The sequence below is a fragment of the Panthera onca genome, chromosome X (assembly GCF_046562875.1).
Source record: "Panthera onca isolate mPanOnc1 chromosome X, mPanOnc1 haplotype 2, whole genome shotgun sequence".
In the NCBI taxonomy this organism is placed as follows: domain Eukaryota; kingdom Metazoa; phylum Chordata; class Mammalia; order Carnivora; family Felidae; genus Panthera; species Panthera onca.
Window position 1 is genome coordinate 30,586,537 of NC_138357.1, and position 19,449 is coordinate 30,605,985.

At 47.3% G+C, this 19,449-nt stretch overlaps 1 protein-coding gene across 2 annotated transcripts in view; it reads left to right on the forward strand.

The window, feature by feature from the left end:
- Positions 1–19,449, forward strand: part of TMEM255A (transmembrane protein 255A) — a 55,090-nt gene that overhangs the window by 28,354 nt on the left and 7,287 nt on the right. For both annotated transcript variants that reach the window (XM_081793778.1, XM_081793779.1), the window contains 2 exons: positions 8,570–8,732; positions 15,862–16,005. In XM_081793778.1, the coding sequence (XP_081649904.1) occupies positions 8,570–8,732; positions 15,862–16,005 (307 nt within the window). The remainder of the gene's footprint in view (positions 1–8,569; positions 8,733–15,861; positions 16,006–19,449) is intronic.

Genomic DNA, 19,449 nt, shown 5'->3' on the forward strand with positions numbered 1-19,449 from the left:
CAGTGGCGACCAGTGGATATACTGGGGACCCTGATGACCCAAATGACTGAAAGTCAGGGCTGCTGGGGGAGTGTCAAGGAGGAGGTGACATGGGAGCTGAAATTTAAAGGGGAGGGAAGGAGTTGGGAAAGAAACCAGAAGGGGGTAGAGGTGGGGAAGGTATTCCCAACAGTTGTAGGGTGAGGAGAGTTCTACAGGGGGTAGGAGGTAAGGGTGGAGCTGTAGTCAGAAGCCAGATCATGGAGGGCTCACTGGCCACAGGAGTGACTTTGGACTTGACCCTGTAAGCAATTTGGACTTGACCGCATAAGCCATTGAATGGTATTGCATGAAAGATGGAGTGCTGAGGGCCTGGAGACAGAGGGGGAAGGGAGGAGTTGGCAGAGGGGGCCCGGAGGGAGCTGGATCCAGAGGAGTCAGATGGATGCAGCATCCTCCCGACCCCCACCCCCTACTCTTGGTATTGGGGGGCCCATTTCTGCGGTCTGAGGATTAAGACCTGACTGACTGGAGGTAGGGCGGAGAGGTGGGGAGACTGGCACCAGCCTTTTACCTTCTTCCCTTGCACCAGCCTCATTTCGTTCAAAGGTTTGGCGGCGGAGGAAGAGAAACTTAAAGACTCAAATGAGGTTTGGGGATTATCTGGGAGGTTCAATTATTCATGTTGTAATAATAACTAACACTTGTAAAGGACTTCCCTCCTCAGCAGCAGTGATGGCTATAATTATACTTCCTGAGCTCATCCTTCCAAAAATGATCAAAGGAATGTAAAATAGGTCCTAGGGGAATTGGGGTTATTTTGCTATCTTTCCTTTGGCCTCCCCTGATGCCCCCCTCCTTGCCGCTGTCCTTCCTTCTCCTTTTCCCCCCTGCCTCGCCCAGCTCGCTGCTCTCCTCCCTCCTCTGGCCTGCTCCCCCTCCTTTCTCACTTCCTGGCCTCCTGGTGGGGGGTGCTGGGAGCAGGCTCACACCTGCGGGCCCAGGATGGAGAGGAGCGGAGGCCCCCTGGGAGGCTGCGAAGTGATTCCTTGCAGGCGCCTTTCTCTCTGAATTTAGGTGTGTTTCTGGAAAAGGTTTGAATAAACTAAATCCTACTTTAAATTCCATTCAGTTGAGTCCTTAGGTGCATTTTTTTTTTCAAAAGTGGAGACTAAGCCCAGTTTATCTTCCTGTCAATCTGAACTTCATAATAACTGACTTTCTTACTTTTTTAAGAAAATGTTTCTTTTATGTTTGAGAGAGAGAGAGAGAGAGAGAGAGAGTTTGAGCAGGGAAGGGGCAGAGGTGGGGGGGGGGGGGCAGAGGATCCGAAGCGGGCTCTGGGCTGACAGCAGCGAGCCAGACGAGGGGCTCAAACTCACAAACTGAGTAAGTAGATTGTGACCTGAGCCAAAGTCAGATGCTTAACAGACTGAGCCACCCAGGCACCCCTGACTTTCTTACTTTCTTAAAGCAAGTTATGCAGTATTGTCTTCAAGGCTCTCAAGGAACTTTATGAGGAGTGGTGCTAAACTCTGGGTTCTCTGGAGGCAGGGACCATGACTTCATCTTATCTCTATCCCCAGTCCCTGGCACAGGAGCGGGCATGAGTAAAGGCCTAATGAAACAGGAGTGACATTTGTTGGAAAGTACCAAAAAGAAGAACGCCCTTTTCACCAGGAAGATAAAATATTGAACTAGGCAATGAAGAGGGGTCACGGGGACGTGGTCCTTAAGCCTGGAAATGGTTTTCGCCTACCTGGGGCCCAGACCCCAGCCCCGGGCATCAGTCAAGGCCCTGTCTGTGGTGCTAAGTTTCCAAGGGCAAAGCCACCAGGAAAAGACTTTACTGAACTTTCCATCAGGAAACAGTCCCACTAGGGTCATAAACCAGGGCCACGAGACTTAAGAGGTAATGATCCTACAATAGAGGGAAAAGGTTTTCCTTGACCTGAGGCTTTTTCCAGCCAGTGCCAAAGAGACCTGAACTCCAGGCCTAAATATAGCTAGCAGCAAGCATTCAGAGAGATGCGGGGACTTTAATTTTGCAGAGCCTGTATTTGTTTTCCTCACACAAAACCTATTTTTAATCAATTGCCAGCTCCTCCAGTCCATTTCCTGGAAAGGAGGCCAAGAAAAAAAAAAAGTGGGAACAAAAACATCAGGCAGTCATTTGTACAGTGCTATGGAAACAGAGTTTCTACTGTCCCCTCAAACCCACAGACCTTCTTTGACGTCAAGGCAGTCAGGTTTTAATACCAAACATAGATGATTCCATTTAGCCTTATGCAAGAAGGTGGCTTTCTCTAGGACGCAGCTCTTCAGCAGCTGCCTTTCAGAGCACTTCGCTCGGCTTTGGAGAGGTCAAGTCAATATCACTGGTTCTCAGTGTGTAACCTAAAGGAAATGGAAGGAAATGGGGGTGGTTTGGTGAACTGCTTCAGCTGGCAATAACATGGAAGAAGACAGCTTACTTTCATTCATTCCCCCGCTTCAACAAAGTTGTATTGAGCCCCTACTATGTGCCAGGGACTGTTCGAGAAGAATAGGTATGGGGAAAGCATAATCTTACCCTTCAGGAACTCGGCTTACCAGAGGGGCTGGGGGGAGGGCAGCTTAGACCCATACACAGAATACATGCAGTGAGAGATGCACAAGCTTGTCCATTGGCGTTGCCTGTCCACCGAGAGTTGGTGGATGGTTCCAGGCGCCTATGGAAGAGCAGAAGGAGGCCCTTCTGCGTTAGCCAAGATCTGTTGCCTCCTGCTTTGTTAAATGGGGATGGAAACAGAGAGGTTATCTTTTTCTCCAGGCACACCCAGCAAGTTGAGAGCAAGAGGGTGAAAGCCCATATTGGGCAATCAACCTCATGATCAATGCCACAATCAGGCTTTGAACTCAGTTACTCATTCACCATTTATTGATGACTTGCGGTGTTTCTGCCACTGTGCTAGACAGCGAGGGAGACACAAAAGAAGTGTAAGAGATGCCCCTCGCCCTCAAGAGGTTATAATTGAGACGGAGGCGCTATGTTTACCTTGGTTGTAGCTTCAGCACCCAGCACCGTACTCGGCGCTGAGTAGACTGTCAATAAACATTAGACGAAGTGACTAACTGAATTATTGACATACGCAAAGTGCCAAACTAAGAGGAACAGACTGTCTGAGGCTATGGGAGTCCAGGGGAAAAGCTAATGAGTGGGCACCGGAGTCCTTGAAGAAGACACTAGAGACATGGCTGTGGAAGCTTTGAGCAGTGGGAAAGGCTAGGACAGGCAGAGAACAGAAGGCGGTACCTTCCGTGCAGGGAGACAAATCTGAGCACAGGTTCGGAAGAAGTACCCAGTATGGCCAGTTTGGGGTTTCTCAGGGCTCTGGCCTAGCTGGAGACTGGACTCCATTTTGGAGCCGGATTGTGGCCAACTGAGGCATTTGGATCCTTCTTCCTGAAGGTAATGGGGAGCCATGGGAGGATTTTGATTAAATGAATGATTTAGTTTTAAGAATGTTTGAGGAAGCTTAATGAAGCAGTGGTAGGGTCTGGTAGGCGGGCCTCGCAGGCATGGACACTGAACCAAGTGGAATCATGAATCTCCAACAGCAACAAACCGCATTAATTTGTTAAACCCTGAACCACACCTAAATATTAATGTTCTTTTGCTTCATGGTTAAGTAAAAAAAAAAAAAAAAATTTCAATAGCTGCCGAACCTGCTCAAACCGGAACCAAACATATAGTATCTAAAATAATTGAGTATTTTTAAACAGACTGCTACCCTGTGCACCATGGTGTGGTCTGTGCCTTTAAAGTGTCAATGCTTTTATTTTTTTCATTTTCAAAAACAGCTTATTTTTGAGAGAGAGAGAGAGAGAGAGAGCGCGCGTGCATATGGGGGAGGGGCAGAGAGCGAGAGGGAGACACAGAATCCGAAGCAGGCTCCAGGCTCTGAACTGTCAGCACAGAGCCTGTCGTGGGGCTTGAACCCAGAACCCATGAACTGCGAGATCATGACCAGAGCCAAAGTCAGACGCTTAACCGACTGAGCCATCCAGGCGCCCCAAGGTGTCAATGCTTTTAAGAACAAGATTCAGGGGCGTCTGGGTGGCTCAGTCGGTTAAGCGTCCGACTTCAGCTCCCGTCATGATCTCATGGTCCGTGAGTTCGAGCCCCACATCGGGCTCTGTGCTGACAGCTCAGAGCCTGGAGCTTGCTTTGGATTTCAGGTCTCCCTCTCTCTCTGCCCCTCCCCCACTTGCACTCTGCGTGTGCGTGTCTCTCTCTCTCTCAAAAATGAGATAAAAACATTTAAAACTTTTTTTAAAAAAAGAACAAGATTCAAAGATTCCTTGCCAGAGGCTGGCTCTTAGAAGGGAAAAACAACAACAAAGCTACATGTTTTGTGGGGGGCTCTTATTATGTGCTGGAGTGCTGCTTTCTTGCATTGTCTCCTGAAATCCCCCAGGTTAAGAAAGTTGCTCAGCAAATAAGGGACAGAGCTGGGACCCAGATGCAGTTCGACTCCAGAGTGCTGCCTGTCTGTGCGCACTCCCAGCCCAGCCTGCCCTCCATGTGTTGGGAGGTAGACAAAGATCATTCAGGAAAGTCAGAAGCTCACTGTCAAGCCCTCCAACCCCACACTCACTCTTACTCACAGGCTTGCCTTTTTACAGCTCTTGTACGGCTATGCCTTTTCGTGGCAGTAAGCAATTTTCTTCTCACTGCATAAATCTCTTTATTAGTATATGATACTGATGAGAGTAATGCTTTAAAATCCCAATAAACATGGGTTATGTTAATATTTTATATCCGAAGAGAGAATTTTTTTAAAGGATAATGAAATATGTCTTCTTTCTTGATCCCTCTTTAATGGATCATTTCTTCATCCAGTGTCTAATATCCTGGGTGCCAATGTTATGGTTCATGGTTTTCTTCTAGGTTCAGTGAAGAATAAAAGATATGTGCAAGTAATCTGAAAAAATGTAGCATGAAATATAAATCTGATTTTTCGTTTATAATTCATAATGATAGAGTAACAGAATTCAACAATGATTTATGTCAGTGGGGCTCCGTTTTGATTTTGAGAGGCAGGAAAATGTCATGGTAAAGTATAAACTCAAGGCCAGCGTGTCTGGGTTCAAAGCTCACCTCCACTACTTAATTAATTTCTTTCTCTGCTTTGATTTTCTCATCTGTAGGTAACAGGGATAAAAATAGCCCCTACCACATAGGGTTATTCTAAAGATTAAGTGAGTTCGTGTTTGCACACTGCTTCGAATAGTACCAGGTGGGGGTGTCTGGGTGGCTCAATCGGTTAAGCGTCTGTCTCTTGATTTCAGCTCAAGTCACGATCTCATGGTGGGATCGAGCCCCGGTCAGGCTCTGTGCTGACAGTGTGGAGCCTGCTTGAGATTCTCTCTCTCTCCCTCTCTCTCTGCCCTCCGCTGCTTGCATGCATGCACTCTTTCTCTCTCAAAATAAATAAATAAATTCAAAAACAAAGAGTAGTACCAGGTAATTATAAGTACTCTATAGAACTTTTTGTTATTATAATTGTATTCGTTTTTCAAAATCACAGATTTGACCTACATCTATGATGGTAGATAGCTATACATATTCTTACTTAATATCAGAAAGAAAATATTCTACCTGCCAAGAGTAATAATTACTTGAGAGTTACTGTGTTCCCTGATGTATGCAGAGAGCCACTGGTAGTGGGAATAAGCTTTCTGTGTGTCCGCCTTGCTTGTGGGTGGTCTCCAGTTATAGTCTTGAAAATACTGAAATCTGGTTCAAATTCGGACGAATTAAGACACCTTTAAAATTTCAGTATGGAAGCTTACTATTTAAAACCGTGGGTTTCACGGCGCCTGGCTGGCTCAGTCGGGTGGAGCATGTGACTCTTGGTCTCAGGGTTGTGACTTGGAGCCCCACGTTGGGGGCAGAGTTTACCTAACACATAAAAAATAAATAAAACAGTGGCTTTCAAACATCAGTGAGCTCATGAACACAGATTCCCGAGGCTCACCCTAAGATTTTCTGCCGGATTCTGTGGGACTGGGGCTGGGCCTAGGAACCTGTGTGTTTAAGCATCTGTTTCTCAAAGACACATGCACACACAGACACGCAAACAGCACGCTGATACACAGGCATGCACATGTACACACAAACACACCAATGGTTCCGATGCAGTCTGTCCGGTAACCACACTGATTTCAGTTCCTCAGAAAAACACTGATTTTAAAGGATCCTGAGGGGCGCCTGGGTGGCGCAGTCGGTTAAGCGTCCGACTTCAGCCAGGTCACGATCTCGCGGTCCGTGAGTTCGAGCCCCGCGTCAGGCTCTGGGCTGATGGCTCGGAGCCTGGAGCCTGTTTCCGACTCTGCGTCTCCCTCTCTCTCTGCCCCTCCCCCGTTCATGCTCTGTCTCTCTCTGTCCGAAAAATAAATAAAAAACGTTGAAAAAAAAAATAAATAAAGGATCCTGAGATAAAATAAAATCACCTGTAAAGTTTAAAAGTCTTTTCTTGTGTGAATAATCCCTCCCTGATTGCCTTTGGAGGTTAACCTTTCATTTTTGTCCTTTTTCACATCCAGTGTTCTTACAACAGGGGAGTCACACGTAATATCCATCCTGATGCCAGGGCACTTGGTTGTGATTTTAAGAACCACAATGTTGGAGATTCATTAGTGATTCCAGCGGCCAAGTTGTAAACTAGTCTGCAACATCCCAGAAGACAGGAACTTTCACTTAATCAATTCAACACAGATTTATGTAGCACCGACCAGGTGTCAGGGAGAGCAGCAAACAAAAGGAACTGAGTCCCTGCCATCACGGAGCTCACATTCAAGTGAAGAGACAGACAGTAATGAGTGAGTGCTAGAGAGCAGCTCAAGAAGGCTAACGTGTCAGCTCTGCCTGCCATAATAAAATACCATAGAGTAGGCGGCTTAAACAACAGACATTCACTCTCGCATAGACCTGGAAGCTCGAGGTCTGAGATCAGGGCACCAGCATGGCTGGGTTCTGGTGGGGGCTCTCTTCCTGGCTTGCAGATGGCCACCTTCTCACTGTGTCCTCACGCAGCCTTTCCTCAGCGCCTACAGACGGAGAGAACTTGCTCTCTCTCTCTCTCTTCCTTTCTATAAAGCCATCAGTCCTATCGGATTAAGGCTCTGCCCTTCTGACTTCATTTAACCTTAATTACTTCCGAAAAGCCCTGTGTCCAAATACAATCATTTTGGGAGTTAGGTGTTCAACTTAGGAATTTTGGAGGGGGATACACTTCAGTCTGTAGCAACTAATGTGATAGACAGTGACTGAGCTGAGCGGGGGTGTCTTTGGACAGAGTGGTCAGGGAAAGCCTCCACAAGGAGGTGAGATTCAGGTTTTGTGCAGCAACTTGGCTTTAGTTCTTTACTGGGACATTGTTTTGTGTTTGTTGATGTTTTGTTTTGAAAGAGGAGAAACGGTGAAATCTTTGAAGCTTGAATTCAGATTCCAGCTTTTTCACTTATGACTCGGGCGAGTTCCTGACTTCTCTCTGCTTTAGTTTGTTGGTCAGGAAAATGGGAATGGTGATAGTACCTACCTCATAGAATATCATAAGGATTTGCAGTGCTGTCTAATAGAACCTTCTGCAGTGACAGAAATGTAATCCGCTCTGTCCAGAGCAGTAGCCAGCCACTAGTGTGGCTCTTAGAAGTGTAGCCAGGGGGCCCCTGGGCGGCTCAGTCGGTTAAGCCTCTGACTCTTGATTTCGGCTCAGGTCATGGTCTCAAAGTTTGTGCGATCGAGCTCTGCATTGGGCTCTGCGCTACAGCGAGGAGCCAACTTGAGATTCCCTGTCTCCCCGTCTCTTTGCCCCTCCCTCCGTCTCAAAACTAAATAAATGAACGTTAAAAAAACATTGTAAGAAGTGTGGCTATTGAGCACTTGAAACGTGGCTGGTGAGCCTGAAGAACTGAATTTTTAAAATTTTTTTTCATGTTTATTTATCTTTGAGAGAGAAAGAGACAGAGCTTGAGCAGGGGAGGGGCAGAGAGAGAGGGAGACACAGAATCCGAAGCAGGCTCCGGGCTCTGAGCTGTCAGCACAGAGCCCCATTGGGGCTTGGACTCACGAACTGTAAGCTCATGACCTGAGCGGGAGTCAGACGCTTTACCAACTGAGGCCCCCGGGCGCCCCTGAATTTTTTGTTTTACTGAATTTTAACTCATTTGCATTTCAACAGTGACTAGTAGCTACCATCTTAGACAGCACAGATTTAATGAATTCACGTATGTAAAATGCTTAGCGCTGTGCCTGGCACATAGTAAATGTGAATGTGTGCTGTCTAGGATTCGTGTCGGTGACGGCAACAAGTGTTTGTCTGGTAGGTAGGAGGTGAGTTTTTCAATTTATTTTTTGCCTAAGCAGCAATCGCACTTTGATTTATTACGGTGCCTTGCTCCCCAGTGCGTTCATGGCTATGACGTCCCTTACCATAGCTCCCCACCTATTCACCTGTCTTTTCGCTGAGCTGCGTAGTAGCCAAAGCCCTAGGGGACAGCCTGCTCCCGGGAGACTGACGGGTGTGTGCTTCTCCCTGTCCAGCCGGGTGGAGATTACCGGTGGGTACTACGAGTACATCGACGTCAGCAGCTGCCAGGACATCATCCACCTCTACCACCTGCTCTGGTCTGCCACCATCCTCAACATCGTCGGCCTGTTCCTGGGCATCATCACTGCCGCTGTTCTTGGAGGCTTTAAGGACATGGTAAGGAAGGAAGCGGCTTCTTATCCCAGAGGCCCCTGTCAGGGGCCAGGGTGGAGGCTAGGAGGTTGGAGGCAAGGGGGACCCACGTTTCAAAGGGAGGACTCCGAAGCAATTGCTTCAAGGATATAGCTGCCTTCAAACATCTCAAACTGAAGGAGACAGGCGATGTCATTAGTGGGCAAAAATTTCTTGTTAACATGAGTTGTCTGTGTTCTTGAGGTACATTCTGGGGGCGGGGATGAAGAGCCAGTGTCCTCAATTCTCCCGTTCATGCTGGTTATATAAACACAGCCTTTCATGCTCACCCCGCCCCCCCCCCCCACACACACACAAACACACACTTTTAGTAGAAACCTTTCTGGGCAGTTTTTCCCCTAACTGACTTCGGGAGAAATAGAAGCAAAGAGGTTTTTAGCTCAGGTAAGAGTAATGCTGGTCTCTCTGTCCCCAGGAATTTCATCCTGGAGTTTCTCCAGAAAGAGCATCTGGGCTCTTCTCTTTCTCCATCTGAAGGGCCACCCCTGGGCTAAGCTGCTTGCCGGGTCTTGTCCTCAACCTCAGCCTCCCCAAGTTCCTTATCCTCCCTCTCAACTCCTTTCCATATTTGTGTGTGTGTGCGTGCGTGTGTGTGCACGCGCGCGCACGCGCCAAGTCACAGGAGACTGAACGCTCAGTAAGTTCCCTGTAAGAGTGGGCTTCCTCCCTCCTTTGCTTTTAAAGAATTACTAAGCATTCATTTGCTTATTTAACAAACTTTGATCTCTAATTATGGAGAGAATAGTTTTAGAACTATGGTTGTCAACCTGGCTTCCTTTTAGAATAGAATCACCTGAGGGGCTCAAGAAGCCCAGATGCCTGGGGGTGCCTGCGTGCACCCGGGTGGCTCAGTTGGTTAAAACGTCAAACTCTTGATCTCGGCTCAGGTCATGATCTCACAGTTTGTTGGTTCAAGCCCCACATCGGGCTCTGCGTTGATGGTACGGAGCCTGCTTGAGATTCTGTCTCTCCTCTCTGCCCTTCTCCTGCTTGTTCTCTGTCTCTCAATCTCTCTCAGAATTAAAAAAAAAAACAACTTTAAAAAATAGCTTAGATGCCTGGACCTCTCCACCGAAGATTCTAAGTTAATTGGTCTAAATTGAAGCCCAGGCATCAATATTTTAAAAATTTGTTAATGTTTATTTATTTTTGAGAGAGAGCGCACAGGCAGGGGAAGGGCAGAGAGAGAGGGAGACACAGAATCCGAAGCAGGCTCTGGGCTCTGAGCTGTCATCCCAGAGTCCAATGCGGGGCTTGAACCCACGAACCGTGAGATCATGATCTGAGCCGAAGTCGGACACTCAACTTACTGAGCCACCCAGGCGCCCCAAGCATCAATATATTTTTTTAATGTTTATTTATTTTTGAGACACAGAGAGAGCGTGAGCCAGAGAGGGGTAGAAAAAGAGGGAGAGAGAGGATCCCAAGCAATCTCCTCTCTATCAGCACACAGAGCCCGATGTGGGGCTCGAACTTATGAACCATGAAGTAATGCCCTGAGCTGAAACCAAGAGTCAGAGGCTTAACTGAGCCGCCCAGACGCCCCAGGCCTCAGTATTTTTTAAAAATTCCACAGGTGGTTCTGCTCCGCAGCCAGGATTGAGTGCCTCCGCTTTAAAGAAGCGTCCCACATATGTTTAGGGAATTATTTTGTGCTTAAAAGGGTTCTCCTTTGACCCCAGAAATGAGTCAGATAGCCCCTAAGCCCCTGGGTGTTTCTGTCCCATTCTGGGGTCCCTGAGGAACAGGAACCTGAAAGATAGTTTGTAATTTGACCTTGGCCTGTCAAAAGGCTAAACAATGGAAAGGGAAAGGTAGGGTAAGATGGGGGAAAAGAAAACACTGCAGCAGAAGCAGGTTGACAGGAAGTTATTGAGTGTTCCCGCTGGTGACTGGAAGTCAAGAGAATTCCATCCCTACTCACGTCCAGTCTGTCTGTCTGTCTGTCTGTCTGTCTCTTTTTTTCTCTCCCTCTCTCACACACGCATTTCTCATTCCCACACCCCGCCCCCCACTGGGGAATGCCCAAGCACTAAGGAGTGGGGGCACACCAGCAGAGGTGCGACCCTCAGAGGGAGGAGGCCCTGTAGGTTTGGGCCTGAGGGAACTTTGGGGCGGGAGGGCTTCAGAAAAGCTGTTTGTGGGTTGAACAAAGGATGCTCAGTGTTCTTGGAGACCTTCCCCAGGGGGCCGGTGAAAGGGGAGGCGCTGAGTAGAATGGGAGCCGCTCTTGCTGGAAGGGAAGCTTCGGGGGTCAGGGGTTCAGGAGATCGCACATCAGGATGGATGTTAAGGGTTATCTGGATCGTTCCTAGTGCTTTCGGACCCAGGGGGCCGAGCTACCCTGATGCGCAAATGCAGTGGGGCTCCGTGGGGTTCCTGCAAGGGATCAGTGGATCGTTGATGTACAGGTTTATTTTTGGACTCTTCATTTCACTGTGACCTTTGATCTTTAGGGGAAACGGGGGTTTGTTGAGGGTCTGTCCTGACAGGTAGAATCACGAGCCTCTACTTTCTACAGAGGGCTTTTGCGCAATTAACTTCCTTCGCTCCTCCCCGCTATTACTACCTTATGAGGTAAGTATTACTGCCCCCATTTAACAGATGAGGAAATAGGCCAACAGAGGTCAAGTGACTTGCCCAGAACTAAATAGCAGAGCTGGGACTGGAGCCCAGGTTTGTCAGATGCCAGAGCTTTGCTCTTTCTACTGCGTCCCAGCTGCCCGGACCGACATTTGGATAGCCCTTTCCGGTTCTCCAAGTGTTTTACCACACATTACCTCCTTTGTTTAGTTGCTTTAATTTAGAACAATTAAAAGCGAGTTGTTTCCAACTGTCCGGAGCTTCTTTAAGAGGAAACGAGGAGGAGGGCAAGGGAAATACAAATGCCGGGCCTGGGAACTCAAATGGAGGACCAATGGGGAAAACGAAAGATGAAAGCAAAGATCAGGGGCAGGGCATCCGATTCATGAGATGGGAGAGTTAAGTGGGAATGTTCAGATGGGGTGCCAGGAAGGAGCCATTACTTCGATCACTTTATTTTTTTTAAGTTTATTTCTTTATTTTGAGAGAGAACGGGAGGGGCAGAGAGAGAGGGGGAGACAGAGAAGCTCAAGCAGGCTCCGCACTGTCATCGCAGAGCCTGATGCGGGGCTCAGGGAGATCATGACCTGAGCTGAAATCAAGAGTCAGACGCTTAACCGCTTAACTGACTGAGCCACCCAGGTGCCCCACTTCAGTCACTCTGAGACGTGGTGTAGACAAACCTGGAACATCAACAGGTGAACCTCAATAAAATCCTCGACCTGGGTCCAAACGCAGTTGGTGACTTGTGGTGTGCCCCCCCCCTCCGCCCCCGTGAGTGGAATGCCCTGGGATCCGCAGGGAGGCCCAGGGGTGCTGGCTGGTGAAAGCCATTCCCAGGGAGTGAGGACAGGAGCCAAGGGCTAGCTGGCAGCTGTCAACGGGATTAGCCAGGAGCCGCCATTTGCAGAATGTGTTGCCTTGAGAGGAACAAGGATGTCTTCATTCCCTGACCAGAGGAGGCTTGGGGCAAAGGAGCTTTTTTTTTTTTTTTTAATGTTTTTAATTTATTTTTGAGAGAGAGAGAACAAGTGGGGGTGGGGGGCAGAGGGAGAGACACACACACAGAATCCAAAGCAGGCTCCAGGCTCTGAGCTGTCAGCACAGAGCCTGACAGGGGGCTCGGACCCAGGAGCCTCGAGATCTTGACCTGAGCGGAAGTCGGACGCTTAACCGACTGAGCCACCCAGGTGCCCTGGGGCAAAGGAGCTTTGAGAAATGTTTGATGAAGTGTTTGTTGACCAAAGATATAAGAATTTGAGATGAGTCTTTCAAAAGTGACTATATCTTGCCATTTTCTCCTAATTGGTGTCTATGGTTTGGAGTAAAGTGGGGAGGAATGAAAGTGGCCCTCTTTAAAAAGTCCACAATCATTGCCTCAGAATAAAGTCAGTTTTGTCCAGGCAAGATTGCTTTCACCATTTCCTGTGCTTCCTAGTAACCTTTTGTTTCCCTGGAGCTCAGAATGTTACCGATCAGTAGTGGGGGTGTCATAACTTCCGAGCCCCAGAATTTTATTTATTTATTTTTTAAAGTTTATTTGTTTTTGAGAAAGAGAGGGGAGAGAGAGAGCACACGCAGGTGGGGGAGGGTCAGAGAGAGAGAGGGAGAGAGAGAATCCCAGGCAGACTCCACATGGTCGGCAAGGAGCCCAAGGCAGGGCTGGTACTCACGAACTGCGAGATCATGACCTGAGCCGAAGTGGGTCGCTTAACCGACTGAGCCCCCCAGGTGCACCAGGAGCCCCAGAATTTTAACGGAAACACACACCATTCTCTCTACGCCCTCTACCCTTGACTCTCCTGTCTTCTGTGGCTTTCCTGGGCTTATCCAATCTTCCTCTTGTGTTGCTTTCTCTGTAATAGTGAACTTCCTTTCAGAGATTAGCCTGGGCCCCCAGCCTCGCTGAGCACACAACAATTTTTATAGATAACGTTTACATTGCGTGATTGTTTCTCTATAGCTAGGCTTAGTTTATTTGCATAGATGAACTGATTTCATCTTGCAAGAGCTGGAGGGCGTGTTTTTAACTAACAGAAGGCCAAGGGAACATGACTTCTGGGACCTCCTCAGGGATGAGATTTCTTCTTAGAATTCTGGTGGCGAAGTCAAGGCGTTTCTGAGCACTCTTTCTCTAGAAAGTGAGCCAGCCCTTGGAGTTGGTCAAGGACCTCAGCCCCCTCCCACCCATGGGAGGGGCTGACAGACATTTCTCTCTGCTTGTCCGTGAGCTGCATTGTGATGCTTGAGGTTTGTAGCTCTTCAAAGCTCCCAGAGATGTAAACAGTAACCCACTCCAAGGAAGAGAGCAGTAGAACTGTGTTGAAACTTGCTATAAGGGAAGAGTCCTCTGCCAACACCCCAACGTGGCTGCCCGTGGCCACTGCCAAAGCCTGCCCACACATTTTCATCGCTTGAGAGGAAGCGTCTGCTCTCCGTTCACGTGGAGTAGATACATACCAGAACGAAGACACTGATTTTGCAGACAGCCCTTGGCTATCCACACGAATGGAAGCCGTGTCAATGCCATGGAACACGGGAAAAACATTTACCCCGTGCCTTGACCCACTCGGCACACGTCAGGTCCTGCTTGGGACAGCCCTACTTGGGCACTAATGAGCTGTGACTTCCTTTAGCAGTGTTTCGGCCCTGTTGAGAGCAGGAACTCCCCATCCTGGACAAGATCAGCTTTAACCCTTGAAGGGCTACACGCACCATCATGTTATCAAAATGGCATTAAATTCTTTCAGCGCCGTTTTGTGTGCCAAAAACAAAAGGGGATCGATATACTCTGCTTGGTCCTTCATGGGTTCTGTGTACTGCTAGGGTGTTGCCTTCCGCCGGCAGGGCCGGTGAGAAACACAGAAACACGTACCCTTCACGTGTGCATGAGAGCTCCTTAGCAAGCTTGCAACCTGCAGGAATCCTCACGACTTTTACAAACCCTTTGTGATTCGTCACATTTCCGTCACAGCAAGCGCAGTAGCCTGCTCAGCCTTGTCGATGTGACATGTTGTATTTTGGGCCTTATTCTTGTCTTTGTCTTTTGGGTTTTTGAAAACCACATAAATAAGTGATTTCAACTTTTCTATAGGTTTGAATGTTTCAAAATAATAAATTGGGGGGGAATGACACAAGTAATATACTATAAAAAAAAAAATAGAAGGGTGCCTGCGTGGCTCAGTCGGTTAAGTGCCCGACTCTGGATTTCGGCTCAGGTCATGATCTCACGGTTCGTGAGCCTGCTTGGCTCCCAAAACCTGCTTGGGATTCTCTCTCCCTCTCTCTGCCCCTCCCCCGCTCATGATCTCAAGGGGGTGCACTCTCCCAAAATAAATACATTTTTAAAAAACTCAAAAAAGAAATAGAGTGAAGGGTCCCCATATACCTCCTGATACTACTCCCCTCCCCAGAGATAACCACAGTTGACAGTCTATTTTGAATCTTTCCAGATGAATTTCTTTTCATTTACAAATGCACATAGATACATAGTTGTTTGGGTCTTTGTTTTTACATAAATTGGGAATCATGCTATATTAATATAATAGTGGCTTTTTTAAGACTTGTTTTTTTCTGAGCAGTTTTAGGTTCACAACAAAATTAAGAGGAAGGTCCTCCCTGCCCCCACCCCCCGCATAGCCTCCCCCATTAACTACATCCCCAGCAGAGTGGTACATTTGTTATCAAGGACGAACTTCCCTACATTGACAAGTCATTATCACCCAAAGCCCATAGTTTCCCTTAGGGTTCACTCTTGGTGTGGTAATGCTATGGGTTTGGACATACATATAATGACATGTGTCCATAATTGTAATATCATACAGACTGGTTTCACTGCCCTAAAAATCCTCTGTGCTCTGCCTATTCATCCCCCCAACCACAACCCCTGGCAACCACTGATCTTTCTACTGTGACCTTAGTTTTGCCAGTGACTTTTTAAAAAAATCTTTTGACGTTTGTTCATTTTTGAGAGGACAGAGTGCGAGTGCGGGAGGGGCAGAGAGAGAGGGAGGCACAGCATCCGAAGCAGGCTCCAGGCTCCGAGCTGTCAGCACAGAGCCCGACGTGGGGCTCGAACTCACTAACTGTGAGATCATGACCTGAGCAAAAGTCAGAGGCTTAACCAACTGAGCCACCCAGGTGCCCCTGCCAGTGACTTTTTTTTAATGTTTATTTTTTATTTTTGAGACAGAGAGAGAGAGAGAGAGCTAGTGGAGGAGGGGCATGGAGAGAGGGAGATACAGAATCCGAAGCAGGCTCCATGAACCTTGAGATCATGACCTGAGCTTAACCGACTGAGCCACTCAGGCGCCCCGCCGGTGGTTTTTTTTTTTTTTTTTTAATTTAACAATATATCCTGGACAACTTTCTCTGTCACTAAACATAGGTCCACATCATTGTCTGTTTATCAATAGCTGCATGTTATTCCACGGGCTAGATGTGCCAGTTTATTTAATCACTCTCCTGCTAACGAACGTTTATGTTGTTTCTAATTTGTGTTTTTCTACAGAACCCAACTCTGCCAGCACTGAACTGTTCTGTTGAAAATGCCCATCCAACTGTTTCTTACTATGCTCGTCCTCAAGTAGCATCGTATAATACCTACTACCATAGCCCTCCTCACCTGCCACCATACTCCGCGTATGACTTTCAGGTATGCTTGGAGAGAAAAAGAACTCTCCATTATTCTTGCTGCCGTTCATGCTCTCTTGTGGTCTCCCTAATTATGGAAGCTCCCTAATATGTACGAGGTAGCCGGGCTCTGACCCTGATGGCCTCCAGCAGCCTGTGGGTACCAGTGACCAGCTTAAAGACAGCGGCAAGGTGAGATGGGAAAGATGGGGAGAGGAGGAGCTGGGATCAAGGTGTCCCAGATTGCCTTGACCGGCACCCAGGAGAAGATGATACTCATTAATGTGTCCGTATGGACCCCGGTCCAGCCACGCATGGCTCTTCTCATTCCTCTGCCAGATAGAGAGACCTAGTCTGTTCTTTAGCACAAGGGACTCTGGCCACACAAGGGATTGAATGAAATCTGTAATGAGGAAGAAGTTCCTTGTTTTTCTCCAGACTTCCTAACTAGGACTATACAGAGAAAGGTTTTGTTTTGGGGTTTTTTGTTGTTGTTGTTTTTTAGTAACACTCCTCGCCCCTTTTTTGCCTTGTTATTACATGGGTCAGAAATAGAGTTACCAAATTTGCGCTTTCCCCTTTCCCATTTGAGCTGAGGCTAAGCACAGAGAAACAGAACCAAGAAAGGCACTTAATTAAAAGGGATTCATTATGTGCTGAGCACTGGACTAGGCACTTCAGGAAAACAAGCAAAATGGTCTTTTAAACATTTACAGTGATCGTAAACCCTTGACCATAGAAGAAGGGGATTACATTGAAATCTGGTTAATTAAAAATTTGAGGACCAAAGGAAATACCTTTGAAAGGAGAGAAGCCCGTAATGAATTTGCTTCCACTGACTAAGGGTCCCTGAATGCTCCAAGGGGACATAAAAGCATGAGTGTTTGGGGGTGCTTCCAATTAAGCAGCCAGTTTGCAAATACAAAGCCCTCGGGCAACCTAATTTCAGCTTTCGATTAACAAAATAATTGAAACTAGAAAACCCCATTTTGTTGAATAAAGTGTACTTTTGTTTGGTTTAGATACTGTCGTGGGGGTCTAGGACTCTATTGCAATAGTAATAGATAATGTGAGCCTGGATGTGTTCGCTGTTACAAAATGCGGTACCAGAACAAGGTGGTGTCCCTTAAAGCTTGCGAAAAAAATTATGTTAGAACTTGTTCCAAAGCCTACAGTATTTACAGGTTAGACAACTGAGGGCACTTGTTACCCAGATAGGATACAGACTGGGAAACACAAATATGTTCAAAAAGGGCAGTGGGGCCCCTGGGTGGCTAAGTCGGTTAAGCGTCCAACTTGCGCTCGGGTCATGATCTCCAGGTTCATGAGTTTGAGCCCTGCATGGGGCTCTCTGCTGTCAGCACGGAGCCCGCTTCAGACCTTCAGTCTCCCTCTCTCTCTGCCCCTCCCCCGCTTGCGTGCACTTGCACTCTCTCTCTCAAAAATAAATAAACTTAAAAAAAATGTTAAGGGTATAGATCATTTCAGTAGTGATGGAGGCAAAAAGAGTCTTTTAAGAGAATACAGGGATGTGGACATTAACGCAGGAAGAAAAAGTAATAAAAAGTCATCCCAGGGGGTGCCCAGCTGCTCAGTCGGTACAGTGCGCAAGTCTTGATCCCAAGGTTGTGAGTTCAAGCCTCACGTTGGGCGTAGAGCATACTTTAAAAAAAAAAAGTCATCCTGGCATAGAGGGGCCACAGACACATAAGTTCAGCCCAAGAGGCTGCCTCCATTTATTTTATATCGAGGTAAATTATGTTCATTACATTGACTTTAAGAATTTTCACTTTATAACGTACCCCTGAAGTAGGAACATTAATCTCCCTGGTTATGGTTGCTGCAAAAAAACAAAAGAGAGAGAGAGAGAGAGAGAGAGAGATGGGAAGACTCTCTTTAGGGTATGGAGACATTTCTCTGTCCCTCCTTCCTTATTCAAATACTACCCCAGGGATGAAAACAAGATCGACAATGCCAGTGGTGACTCAGGCTGTTGGCTTCATTTCAACCAGGGTTTACTCTGTGTTCCCATGTGCCAGGTACTGTGCTAGGAGCTGTGGATATAAAGATTGATTGCATTAAGAGATCAGTTTTGGTGGGGGGGGGGGGTGCCTGGGTGGCTCAGTCTGTTAGGCGTCCGACTTCAGCTCAGGTCATGATCTCAGGGTCCGTGAGTTCGAGCCCTGTGTCGGGCTCTTTGCTGATAGCGAGGAGGCTGGAGCCTGCTTCACATTCTGTGTCTCCCTCTCTCTCTGCCCCTCCCCTGCTCATGTTCCCTTGCTCTCAAAAATAAAATAAACATTTTTTTTAATCTTAAAAAAAAGAGATCAGTCTAGGGACTTGATGGGGGGGGGGGTCAGGGGACAGCAGTGGAGACAAAAAATGTAAATAGACTGTTACCCAGAGTGCGATGGAAACCCAGAAACAGGGTCCCTAACCCAGCGAAGGGATCCAAATCTAGCCACCTAAGCCAAACCTACACGTGGGCTTATAGCACAGACGTCAGGGATTTGTGGAAGCCTCTGCTTTTTTATTTTTTATTTTTTAAAGTTTATTTATTTATTTTTGACAGACAGAGAGAGCAAGCAGGGCAGGGGCAGAGAGAGAGAGGAAGAGAGAGAATTTCAAGCAGGCGCCACACTGCCAGCACAGAGCCTGATGTGGGGCTCGAACACACACACCGTGAGCTCATGACCTGAGCTGAAACCAAGAGTCAGACGCTTAACCGACTGAGCCACCCGGGCGCCCCACGAAGCCTCTGCTTTTTAGTAACAGCTCCTATTCATTGAGCGCTGGTTATGCACCAAGCATTGTGTTGAGTGCTTTACAAGGGTCATCTTATTTAATCCTTTGAGGGAAAGACTTTTGTCATTACCAGTGTCTTGTCCTTGGAGTCTGACTCTACAATTGGCTTCAAGAATTCTTTGGAGAAGCTATATATCTGAGCACAGCATAGATCTTTTCCCTGGGTAATTTTAGGATATTTATATTTTTTACTGACTTAAATTATGGGCTTCCTAATCATGACTCAGAAAGGGTCTCTAAAGAGTAAACTCTCTCTGATTAATTATGAAATTGCTCCTCCCTCCAGGGGCTGCTGGAATACCTCTTACACCTCTCTCGGTTCTTTTTCTAGATTCGAGCTGTCTTCGTGTTTCCTTTTTGGAGACCGTAGAGTTGTGTGGTGTGGGTTCTGAGTGATGTGTTTTTAAGCGATTTGTTTCTCTCTAGAACTTTTTAAAAAAATGATGGGACACGTGGGTGGCTCAGTTGATTAAGCGTCCAACTGTGGCTCAGGTCATGATCTCACTGCTCATGGGTTCAAGTCCCGCATAGGGTTCTGTGCTGACAGCTCAGAGCCTGGAGCCTGCTTCTGATTCTGTGTCTCCCTCTCTCTCTGTCCCTCCCCTACTCACTCTCTCTCTCTCAAAAAAAAGGAGACATTTTTAAAATGTTTATTTATTTA